The sequence below is a fragment of the Balaenoptera ricei genome, chromosome 10, assembly GCF_028023285.1.
Source record: "Balaenoptera ricei isolate mBalRic1 chromosome 10, mBalRic1.hap2, whole genome shotgun sequence".
NCBI classification, from domain to species: Eukaryota; Metazoa; Chordata; class Mammalia; order Artiodactyla; family Balaenopteridae; genus Balaenoptera; species Balaenoptera ricei.
In genome coordinates this window covers 82,204,932-82,217,365 of record NC_082648.1, presented here as the reverse complement: position 1 = coordinate 82,217,365, position 12,434 = coordinate 82,204,932, and the positions used below count along the sequence as shown (strand labels likewise).

Below are 12,434 nucleotides of genomic sequence, written 5' to 3'. Positions count from 1 at the left end.
AGTGGTTATTACAGAAATCCTGTACCCTAAGACACAAGCAATGGGTGGAATTTTAAAATCTGAAAATAACATCAGGTCAAATTTCTAGGCTATATGGTAGCCTATCGTATCCGTTATAATACTGTTAAGACCAATATGTCTACTTTGAAGAGGTAAAATACAAAGTCAAAGAAAATAAATATGAAACTTAATAAAGTTCCACCTTAAAAATAATGTTAAAATAAGTAGGATAGAACCTTATTTTCCCAATGAGCAAAGGCCTAATATCTCAAATGGTACATAAGTAATAGGACTTGGATCCTATGAAGCAAAGGTTACCAACACACTAATATGTTATAAGAAATTACTAATAAAGACTAAAAAACCAATGGTTGTAAAATATTTTTTGTAAGTAAACTAAAGCAGATTTAAATTATAACTACAATGATCTCACTTTCATCAACCTGCATTCTGATATGACTTAACTGTGGGAAACAGAACTACAGCAACTAATGTAAAATATTCACAAAATCCTTAAAGTGGTGTCACACTTGTAAATATCATGTCATTTTTATATTTTACACATTAACAACAACAAAAAAAGGTCCCAAACTGGTTCTAAGGCAACGCATAAAAGTAGTGTGTGTGTGTGTGTGTGTGTGTGTGCGCGCGCGCGCATGTGTGTAGATAGATATATAAATAGTGGTAGAGGTGGAAATCGAAATTGTTCTGATGTTGATATTTAATTCAGCAAATGTTTGCTGCCCACCTTTGACATGATCTGAAGATCCAAAGATGACTAAGATGTTCCACCTGCTCTTGAAGAGTACAGTTTGCCTTTATTGCCCAGCGACACTCTCTGCCTCAATTTCACTTACTGAGGTTGATAGGCAAACGTCATTCCTACCCTTAGCAGACATTCTCTCTGCCCCAGTCTCTTAATATCTGTGGGCTGGAACTGATGCTGAGATCAATCCAACAGATACCTTTAGGAAAGGACTGATAGAAATCCTAAGTCCTTTTTACTTTAGATGAGCTTATATTCCAATGTTCTGCTGTGTTCTACTCCACTGTAATTGGAGTAGAACAATTATTAACTGGGCTGCCTTATCTACTCCAGTGTGTAAAATTATGACAATTCATAATGGTTTACAGTCTGCTACGAAAACTATGAAATTTAAAAAAAGAACAAGCTACCAACTAACTACTTATTCCTTTTTATTTAGATCTTATTTAAAATGGAAATAGCTTTCAAGAAGTGTGTGATTGGAAATAAGAAAGCCAGCATTATCCTGAATCAGAGGGATTAACTTGTAAAACTAAAGGGTAAGAACATATAGTGAGAGCTTCATTTAAATGCTCTGGGACCAAAGCTCTGGGACAAAGGCATCCTGTTGCAGGAGAGCTTGGGGAGACTCAGGCAGTACCATGTGGACAGAAGCTAAAGCAGAAGGCTACCATCAGATAAGGCTCTTTAGCTGATGGTCCTGAGCCCAATGTCAGTAAAGGTAGGGCTACTTCATTAGGACTCTTCTGCTCAAATCAACTCAGTGACCTTGGTGGAACATCATCCTAAAAAACCACAGCAATACCAGAGAACCTCCCACAGAGGGGAAATGGAGAAAGTAACTGCCTAGTTGACGAAATCTAAGTCCTTGATTGCTCCCCTAGTACCTAATATTATTTTACCTAAAGATGTTTCAGTAAGCACACTTATTTCACCTTTAAGTGTTACTGTATTATTTTAAGCTCAGGTTAAGAATAATGCTTTGAAACACCTTTATATTTAGTTGTCAGCACCATAATAAATAAGCAATTACCACCCAAGCAAAACTAAGATTTTTAAAAGTTAAAAAAAACAAAAAAAAACTTACCCCTTCACCAAGCTCTAAAAGTGGAACAGGTTTACATTTGCAACTTGAAACAACTATTTTGTCACCACTGGAAGATGCTGTCACTAGAAAGTTATCTAAATGAAGAGTTATGGAGAATCAAAAAATCCATGAGCAGCTCTAGCACTCGACTATCATTATAAGAATTGAGATGATAAAAGCAAGCACATTAAGCAACGAATATAGCTGATACATTAGCTTTCAAAACTGGCTCAGATTACTAATTACTAAGACTAATTCTCTTTACTACTACTGCAGGGAAGAACTATCCTTTCTGATTTTGCTATCACTTGAAAGCTATTTAACCCATGTGAAATACTACTCCATTTTCAAAGAGTAGGCCAGAAGGTCTAATTTTATCCTTCAAGAATGAGAGCATGATAAAAGCAACATCGGGCAAATATCAACCAGCCTTTTCATCTATAAATACTGTTTAAGATAGCTATTTAGCAACGCAGTGCTTGATACCATTTTAAGCTAGGAAGCAAATATCCACATTAGTCTCCTATTTTTCCACTAAAAAATAAAGCTTGATATTTTCTCAGGATGGAATTTTTGTGATAGAGTGTTTTAATCTTAAATGTATTAAGAATATTACAGTATATGTAGCAAATATAAATAAGTGTGGTTACACAGCAACTATGTTCTGAGAGTTTTGACTTTATTTCAATTCAATTAAATTCAAATTATTTAAAATATAATTTTAAATTATTAAAATAAATTAATAATTATTTAAAATTTAATAATTTAAAATTATATTTTCCTTATTTTACATAAATTATAAGTGGAATAATCAGTGAACACAAAACAATGTAAGTATTTTAAAACTAAAATGACCAAATACAATAATATAACCAAGACCAAGAGTCTGATTTTGAGTCAAAACAAATTAAAATATCAGAAGTTTAAACCTTTACTTTTAACAAGCAAAGTCTTAACTGCATTACTTTTGGATGATTTACATAACATTCAGATATTTTGTGAACAGACCATGGATTGTAATTTTATTATGATATATGATTCAAACAAAATCACTTCCACCTACCTAGATATTACAGCATTGAGAAAAATAAATCATTTCCCTTTCCTTGGCTTCTTCCTATGTTTATTGTTACTTTCCTCCTTAGAATATATTAAAGAAAGGACTGAAAGAAAATAATACAAGAGGGTACTCTAGTTACTCCTTTTATTTCTCATGTAGTTTTAGAAATCATGAGAAAGTGAGGAATATTACCTAGAGAACCAAAAAAAAGAAAACTAATCTCCCTGGCACCTCACCATTAACGCTGTTCTTGGAATCCATGCTAAGTGGTCCCTAAATCTCTGAGTCTGGGAATTCCTTGGTCTTCAGAACTAACCTCTATGGAAGGCATCAAAGCCTCAATAGGTATAAAACTACACAAAGGTTTTCAGTGCACATGTACTTGTACAACAAAACTATACAGAAATAAGACCAGTTTCCAAAAGTCATAGGACACCATCACATAGTTACATCAGTTCTGTTGATAGACCATTAAGTGGTTTATCAGTAAATGTATCAACTCCTAATAAAACTCCTTGGGGAAAAAAAATAATACATCTCATTAAGAACTGCTACTTTTATGCAGTGAGTAACAAGGAAAATTAAGCTCTAAACATAATAAAAATCTAATAATAGAAGCAACCTCACATATTTGTGACTCTTTTTAAAACATCTTACCCCACTATATATCTGGAGAGTCCTTCAAAAATGCAGTCCCTTCACCATGAGTTTGATCAATAGAGCACCAAAGTTATTTATTTTGCTACTTTAATACAAAATCAAGGAATGATGAAGAGGTAAATTTAATTCAATAAGAAAATTCATCATTTTTGTTATGTATTTGCAAGATTAGATTGAGCATGAAAACTTCTAATGTTTTTGTTCATGAATCATTCATATTTTAAAGCTTTGATATTTTTACTTTCATCAGGAAGCAGAATATTACTACTTTGATACTGATAAGATCAGACACATGTTAAAGCTTAATCTGTTGTTTAAGAAATAGTGTATGCGTATGAGTTCCACAGACAAATGATTATTTCTAGCATACCAAGTATACAGAACATTTTCATACAAAAGGTGGTAAGAATACTTTGTTTACAGCAGTGGTTCTCAACCAAGGGTGAGTCTGGCTCCCAGGTGACATCTAGCAATTCTGGAGATGATTTTTGGCTGTCACCATTGGGGCTACTGGCATCTGGTTGGTAGAGACCAGGAAGGCTTCTAAACATCCTACAATGCACAGGGCAGCCTCCATAACAAAGCATTATCTTGCCCAAAATGTCAATAGTGAGATATTGAGAAATCCCTATTTATGAAGTCATTTTATCCACATTTAGGAACTTATTAAGACAGGGAGGATGTCAATCAGAAACATAAAAACCTGAGGAAAGTTCAATCTAGATAATTTTCCTGTCTTTTTGGGAAACAAGACTATTTTCATCACAGATAGAAAGGAAAAGAAATACAGAGAATACATCAGTAAGATGGGAATGTTTGACAATTTTTATCTCTTCCCTCAACCTTTGCTTCTGCCTTCAAGTTCTGTCTTTAATTTCCCAACCAGATCCACAAATATCCAAACACAGACACAAAACATCATTCCAGAACCTTTCAGAACTTTTCCCACCATTACCTACCTTATTCCGTTTGATTAAATAACAAACTGTTAATAACAAAACTAATTCTATGATCTGCATCTAGTAGCGAACATATTTTTAATAGCACTGTTTTTCAATGTAGTGAATTGCAAATAAGTTTTTAATGAAATCAACAGAGAATATCAGTGTGCATCATATGATATACTGTTTACTAAATTCCTATTTCACTTTATATTTCACAGCTATGCCAAATATATTTCTCATTATGGATCACATGCAAAAGTTTCATTGATACTGGTTGTTTAACCTAACAAAAAGTGGTTGTTTAAAAAAGAAAAGGATACTATTGCTGCTCCAACACACTGAGCTGATTCCATGTGGTGATGTGTGTGGGTTGAACTTATCCACCAATGTCATAGATGAAGCATCCCATATTTTAACATCATCGCCCGATGAAGCAAATCTGAGGTTTTCCTGCATGACTGCACCTGCAAATAGTTTAAAACAACATATTTTAAAAACAATTAAGGATAGGTTTTAAAAAAAGAGTTAAGGGCTTCCCTGGTGGCGCAGTGGTTGAGCATCGGCCTGCCAATGCAGGGGACACGGGTTCGAGCCCTGGTCTGGGAAGATCCCACATGCCGCGGAGCAACTGGGCCCGTGCGCCACAACTACTGAGCCTGCGCGTCTGGAGCCTGTGCCCCGCAACAAGAGAGGCCGCAATAGTGAGAGGCCCACGCACCGCGATGAAGAGTGGCCCCCGCTTGCCGCAACTAGAGAAAGCCCTCGCACAGAAACGAAGACCCAACACAGCCAAAAATAAAATAAATAAATAAATAAATAATTTAAAAAAAAAAAAAAAGAGTTAAAATGAGGCATCTTATCTAAAACAAGTGGCTCTACTCGTTCGCTTTTGTCCCAGAGATTGTGCTCACCACAAAGTGTTTGGAGTGATCTCTCTAAAACATAAACCAGATCACATTCTCTTAGCTGACCTTTCCAATGACTCTGCAGAACAATTACAATGAAGTCCAACCTCCTTAGCGTGCCTTACACAAACTGGCCTGCTGTAACATTCCTACCTCTCTTTCCCAGGGCCACCAAACTCACTGGCCTTCTTTCTCACCTCCGAGTCTTTCTGTTTGCAGCCCCATCTGCCTGGAATGGTCTTTCCCGATTTCCCAAGGTCATCTCCTTCACATCATTCCAGTCTCAGCTCATGTTTCTTCCTCAGAAAGGCCCTCCCTGACCACCATGGCTAAAGCTGCTCCATACCAGTTGTCCTATATCCCATTACCCTGTTTCATTTTTTATGGCCCTTCCTGCTATCTGCGGTCTTATTCTCATGTCTGACTCCCCTTGTCTTGAACAAAATAAAGATCCTTAGGACAGGGATTTCATCTTGTTTACTACCAGTCTTGAAACATTCCTGGCACACAGCTGGTACTCAACAAATAACTGTTGGATAGGTAACTTCCTTACCTTTTAAAAACTTTATGATAAACTGTAGCACTCCTGCAGGTCAGAATCCCGCCATGGCAGGTTTTCCAAATAAGTCTAAAATTAGCAAATACAGCCTAAGAAGATGTCACTAAGTCCCTATACCAACACACGGTCTACAGTGCCTTCGCTTGTATTATCTGTTCACAGTATACAGTTCAAACACATAATTCTGACAAAGTGATTTCATAAACCAAGGCAGTCTAGAAGACAAAAGGCAAGTAGTAATGCATGACGGGTAAGAAAAAAATGCTGAGAAATACCTGGGAGAAAGGGGAAGGGAAGGGATGGGGGCCTAGAAATATACCCTTCACACCTTCCCGGTGCGGACAGTGCAAGAGTGCAGCAGCGCATAAGTGATATTACAGACAGGTTCCCAAGTCATCAACAAAACATCACACTTACGAGGAGCAGACTCTATTTCAGAGGACAACCTAAAGGCACAACAAGTTATAGGGCCCTTTCATTCTCCAGAGACAAAATTTCAATGTGTTTATAAAGAAGGTAAAACTTTTGTTAACTAGAAAAGCCACCTATGTGATTCACTATGCTTCATTCATCAGATAAATACAGTTCTACTAAGAGCCGTTAGTCATCTGTTGAAATGTAGACACAGTGTTTGGATTTGGCGCCTTAACAGGTGGTAACATGTGCCCTTTCGGATCCCTACTCAACAACAATGAAGTGCTGGAAAAGCATCTGTAAACCCAGTAAAAACCACTGAAAGATATCTTTACTATAATCTTAGACCATTCCTGTTGAGCGGCGTGATGGAGCGGAAAGATCCCTTTAGACCTGGCTCAGATGATCTGCCCCAGAGTTAGGTGACAGTCACTTTGGCCAAGTCATTCAACGTCGGTCTCCTCCTCTCAAAGTGGAGCGGGGAAGGGCCCACCGACCTCAGTCTTCCGAGAACTAGCACATTTTAAGGGCGGGGCATCGTATCAGCCTCAGGAAGAGGCTCCCATCAGAACTGGGCTGTGAGGACACAAGGCGGTAGCACCGTCAGCCCCGGATTCGGGGAGCGCGGCTACAAGAAACAATTCCACTACGACACTTAGCTTAAACAAAAGTTCTACAAGTTTCAGTCACCCAAAATGCATTTTACTTGCAGGAGTCTTGCTCAACTGGGGTTACCTCGTAAAATGCATTTGAGCGCCTGCTAAACGAGCTGGATTTGAGAGGTTCACAAAAAGAGAACGGGACTGTAGACAAGCGCAAACTTTCACGTGGCAGGGCAGCCCCCGGAGCCGCCACCGACCTACCCCAGTTGACCCGGGCCACCTCTCAGGCCCGACCGGAGCCCGTCGCAGGGGGAGGTGCGCGACCCCGGCCCGCGGCTCCCTGGCACTTCCGCGCCAAACGCGCCGCCGCACCCCTGCCCGGCAACCGTCCGGAGCGCCAGGCCGGCCGGCCGGGGCCCCGGGACCCCAGGGGCCTCCGCCCCGCCCCCTGAGGTGACCGGAGAGCGGGTACCAGTAGAGGGCAAGTACTCGGCAGGTGTCAGCCCCTACCCCGGGCCCTCCGGAACCTCACCTCTCAGCCGCCGTACACCGGGGGCCACAGCGCGGCCCTCTCCGGCGCTGGGCTTCCGGCTCCCGCCTGGACTGTTAAACTTCGGCGGCCGGAAGTCCCGCCCCCGAATGGCGTCACCGGGAGAGGCGCTGCCCCAAGCGATGGCTCGGGTTGGTGGCCAGGGGCAGGGCCAGGGGCAGGGCCAGGGCCAGGGGCGGTGCTGGGCTTGGGTGGGGGTCCTGGTCCTAGCGCCTGGGAGGGATCTGCGGGCCTGGGCGGCTCCCTCCACGCCCCACCGATGGCGCTAGGGCCAGCGCCTGCTGCCCTTTTGTCATCCATTTGTTCGTTGGCTGCCTACTGTGTGCCAGGCACTCTGCTAGACTCTGGGTGCACAGTGCTGAGTTTCGCCTGGGAATACAAGGGTACGGTCAACGCTCGTGGTCCCTGGCCCGGTGGAGCTACAGTCCAGTATAAGGGGCAGACGTTAATAAATACATACTTAAATGAAAATCGAAAACTCTGAGAGTTGCCTCAGATGAAAGGTACAAAATGTATGAAAGGGAAATGAACATGGATGTGGGTTTGGGAATGTCTTCCCTGAAGAGGAAACCGTGGACAGCCGATAATACCCGATGCAGTTTACAAACCAGGAGACATGCCAAGAAAAGCTAAGAAATAACAGAAAGCCTAAGTGTCTGAGTTATCCGACTTCAAAGCCTATGATATTTTTTCCAAATCATGCTGCAGGGTCAGGAACATCGAACACCATCTGGCTGGGAATTCTTCTGAAGGAGATGCTTCTCAGAGTGGAAAAAGGAGTAGGTGGATTGAGCTTTCATATTCCCCTTCTACCAGGGCTTTTTTTTTTTTTTTTTTTTTTTTTTTTTTTAATAAGCTCTGCTGAGAATCCTTTTTAAAAATATAGGGCATTTTTTCTAAACAGTGTTATTATTCTTTCAGCACAAGTACATACTTGGGAGTGTGTTTCTGAACTACGTACGTAAGCCCCGGTTCTTTGCAACAATATTTCAAATAACTGGAAAACTCTAATAAATGCAGAGAAGAAATTTTTTCAGAGCAGAAATTGAAGCCCTAGACAAGCTGTAAAGATTGATGGGGAGCCTCAAAACGAAGACAGCAAGCAGCAACCGCCTTAATTGTAGTTTACAGTTCTTGAGGTTATTAAATACATGTTGGCAGGGGTGGGGACCCAAAAGTTGGGAAATAAGAAAACAGAGTAGGAGTAGGGGCAGGAGGAATAAGGGCAAATAGAAGAAAGAAAAGATAATTACTAAATCTCTGAAAATTTGAAGTCAGCAGGAAAGTGGAGACTAGAATATATGAATATGTGATATAGCAATATATCATATTATATATTATACAATGACATATAAAAATATTTATGGAACAGATACTTTGCTAAGCACTATATATTTGTGTGTGTGTAGATATGTATATAAAGTGTATATATATACTATATATATGTAATTTTATCTTTCTGAAAACATGTGTACTATTATATGTCCCCATTTTACATATGAAGAAACAGAGATTAAGTAACTTGCCCAAGGTCACACAGTTAAGTAATGGTATGGACAGCAGTTAAACCTAGAACCGTAAGACTACAAAAACTGTGCTCTTAACCATTATGCTATATTGTCAAGAGCATAAAGGACCAAATGTTAACCTCTGCTGCTTTCTCGCTGCTGGTCCTACAGCCTCATCACCTGACATGGTTGTGGAATGGTCCTGCCATTCTTGTTCCTACCTCTGTGTCTATCTATGCGCATAGTGTTTCCTAGTTCTGTATAATACAGTCTACAAGTAATAGAAGCCAAATGTTGGAGACCTCACTGATATATGAATTATATAAACATATGCAGCTTTCCAAAAGTAGACATCAAGACAAGGAATATTCCTAGGGACAAAGAGGGATATTTCATAACAATAAAAAGGTCAGCAAAACCAGAAGCCATATTAATTATAAATAATATGTGACCAATAACATAAGTTCAAAATATATGAAGAATAAATGTCAGGGACTTCCCTGGTGGTCCAGTGGTTAAAACTCCACGCTCCCAATGCAGAGGCCCCGGGTTCAACTGCTGGTCAGGGAACTAGATCCGCATGCCGCAACTAAGAGCCTGCATGCCGCAACTAAGACCCGGCACAGCCAAATAAATAATTTTTTTTAAAAAAAGAATAAATTTCAGAACTAAAGGGAGAAAAAAGAACGTGCATAATCCTAATCACTGTTGGAGACTTTAACAGAATTATCTCAGTAATTGATAGAACATCCAGATAAGAAAAAAAAAAAAATCAGTAAAGATGTGGAAGATCTGAACACAATCAACTACAGTATTTTAACTGACATTTGTAGAACACTGTACCCAACCTCTGCAGGATAAATATTCTTTTCAAATACACATGGAACATTTACAAAGATAGACTATATGCTGCCATGAAACAAGTCTCAATAAATTTTAAAAGAATAAATCATACAGTGTATGTTCTCTGATCACAATAGAATTAATAGAAATAGAAAACAGTAAAGCATGTAGAAAAGCCCCAAACATCTGAAAATTAAACAACTTTGCTTGTATACAATGCATAGGTCAAAGAAGAAATCAGATCACAAATAAATTAGAAAATATTCAAACTGATGATCAGTAAAATGCAACATATAAAACTTTATGGAATTCAGCTAAAGCAATGCTTATAGAAAAATATATAGGTTTAAATACTAATATTATGAAAAAAAAAGATCCAACATCAATAATCTATTCTCTCTCTTAAGGAATCTAGAAAAAGAAGAGCACTTTTTTTTTTAAGTAAAGATTAGAGAACAATGAAAATGAAAACAGATGGACAGCAGAGAAAAATCAATGAAACCAGAATCTGACTTTTTGAAATTATTAATAAAACTTATATAGCTCTAGATAGACTTATCAAGAAGAAAGAGAAAACACAAATTACCAATATGAGGATTGAAAGAGAGACTGTCAATACAGAACCAAAAGACATTTGAAAAGATAATAAGGGAATAGTATGAACAACTTTATGCCAATAAATTCCATAACAAATAAAATGGACAAACATCTTGAAAGACACAAATATTAATACTGACACAAGAAGAAATAGATAACGAGTAGTCCTATAGGTATTACAGAAATTAAATTTGTAATTAAGAAAACTCTCCTACAAAGGAAACTCCAGGATCAGAGGGCTTCACTGTTGAATTCCATCAAACATGTAAGGAAGAAATAATACCAACCCAATACAAATTTTTTCAAAAACGGAAGAGAAAGGAATATCCCTTAAACTCATTTTTTTTTTAAAGACAGTATTACTCTGATGCTAAAACCGGACAAAGACATTACATAAAATAATAGACTCAAATCCCTCATACATAGAGACAAAAATTATATATACACTTATAAATGTGAGTTAAACCCGGTAACATATAAAAAGGATTGTTACACATCATGACCAGGTAAGGTTTAATTCAGAAATGCAAGGTTGGTTTAACACTCAAAACCAGTTAACATAATTCGCCATATTAACAAAATAAAGGAGAATCGCATTATAATTATGCCAATAGATAAAGCAAAAGCATTTTTAAAAATTCAGCATCCATTCACGATTATCAACTCTCTAGGAAAAAAAGAGAGGAAACATCCTCAACTGGTTCAAGAACATTTATGGAAGGCCCACAGTTAGCACCATACTTAATGGCAAAACACTGAATGCTTTTCTCCTAAGACTGAGAGCAATACAAAGATGCCCTGTCTTACTGCTATTCAACATTCTACTAGAAGCCGTAGCCAGTGCAAAAAGTCAAAAAAAAAAAGAAAGAAAGAAAAGAAAAAGCACACAGAATAGAAAGGAAGAAGTAAAACTCTATTTGCAGACAATATGCTTGTGTACTGGAAAATCATAAGGCATACAAGAAAATGACCCTAGAACTCAATAAGTGAATTTAGCAAGGCTTATGCAAAGTCAATATACAAAAATAGAGTAGTATTTCTATATACTAGAAATAAACAATTGGAAAATGAAATAAAAATTACAATTTCATTTCCAGTAGCATTCAAAAGGATGAAATACTTACAATTAGTTTAATACAATATGTGCAATAGCTATACATTGAAAACTATAAAACATTGTTGAGAGAAGCTAAAGACCTAGATGGAGAGCTATATCATATTAATGAGATGGAAAACAATATTGCTAGAATGTCAGTTTTTCCAGATTAATCTATATGTTCAACTTAATCTCCATGAAATTCCAGCAGGTTTATTTTTTGTGTGTGAAAATTGACAGGCTAATTCAAAATTTTATTCTGGAATGCAAATGACCTAGCCAAAACACTTTTTTTTTTAAAGGCAAAGTCAGAGGACCTACCCTGATATCAATCCACATTTAATGCCAACTAATCCATAGAAACAAAAAGCAGTGGAGCACCTGCCTTGGTGGAAGGAGGAATGGACTGTAAGGAGTCAAGGAAACAATTGGTGGTGATGGAATTGGAATTGTTCTTTATTTTGATTGTTGTGGTGGTTTCAAGGTAGTTTCAAAATCTCTGTCAAAATTCATAAAACCGTATATTTTAAATGATGCAGTTTATTTTTTGTATACTAAACATCAATAGATTTTATTAAAAAATATCTCAGGGACTAACTGCTCGTGATTATTAAAAAATAAAGTGATGTCCTCAACTTATAAATAAAAAACAAAATTAACTCTTTTTAAAAAACACACCACAGACTTCCCTGGCGGTCCAGTGGTTAAGACTCCACGCTTCCAATGCAGAGGGTGTGGGTTCGATCCCTGGTTGGGGAACTAAGATCCTACATGCTACGTGGCATGGCCAAAAACTAAAAAAAAAATTAAAATAAAAAAAATTAAAAATATACCATAATAGTA

General features: G+C 38.0%; 1 protein-coding gene across 3 annotated transcripts in view; it reads right to left on the bottom strand.

Moving 5' to 3' along the window:
- NEDD1 (NEDD1 gamma-tubulin ring complex targeting factor) overlaps nt 1-7,606 on the bottom strand; it is a 52,695-nt gene extending 45,089 nt beyond the window's left edge. For 2 of the 3 annotated variants that reach the window (XM_059936711.1, XM_059936713.1), the window contains exons 1-3: nt 7,530-7,606; nt 4,838-4,981; nt 1,854-1,948 (exon numbers count right to left, since the gene is read on the bottom strand). In XM_059936711.1, coding sequence (XP_059792694.1) covers nt 1,854-1,948; nt 4,838-4,973 — 231 coding nt within the window. In that variant the 5' untranslated portion in view covers nt 4,974-4,981; nt 7,530-7,606. Of the gene's footprint in view, nt 1-1,853; nt 1,949-4,837; nt 4,982-7,258; nt 7,496-7,529 lie in introns of those variants that run through there. The other variant, XM_059936712.1, reaches the window with a different exon arrangement.
- Between the last annotated feature and the right edge of the window lie 4,828 nt (nt 7,607-12,434).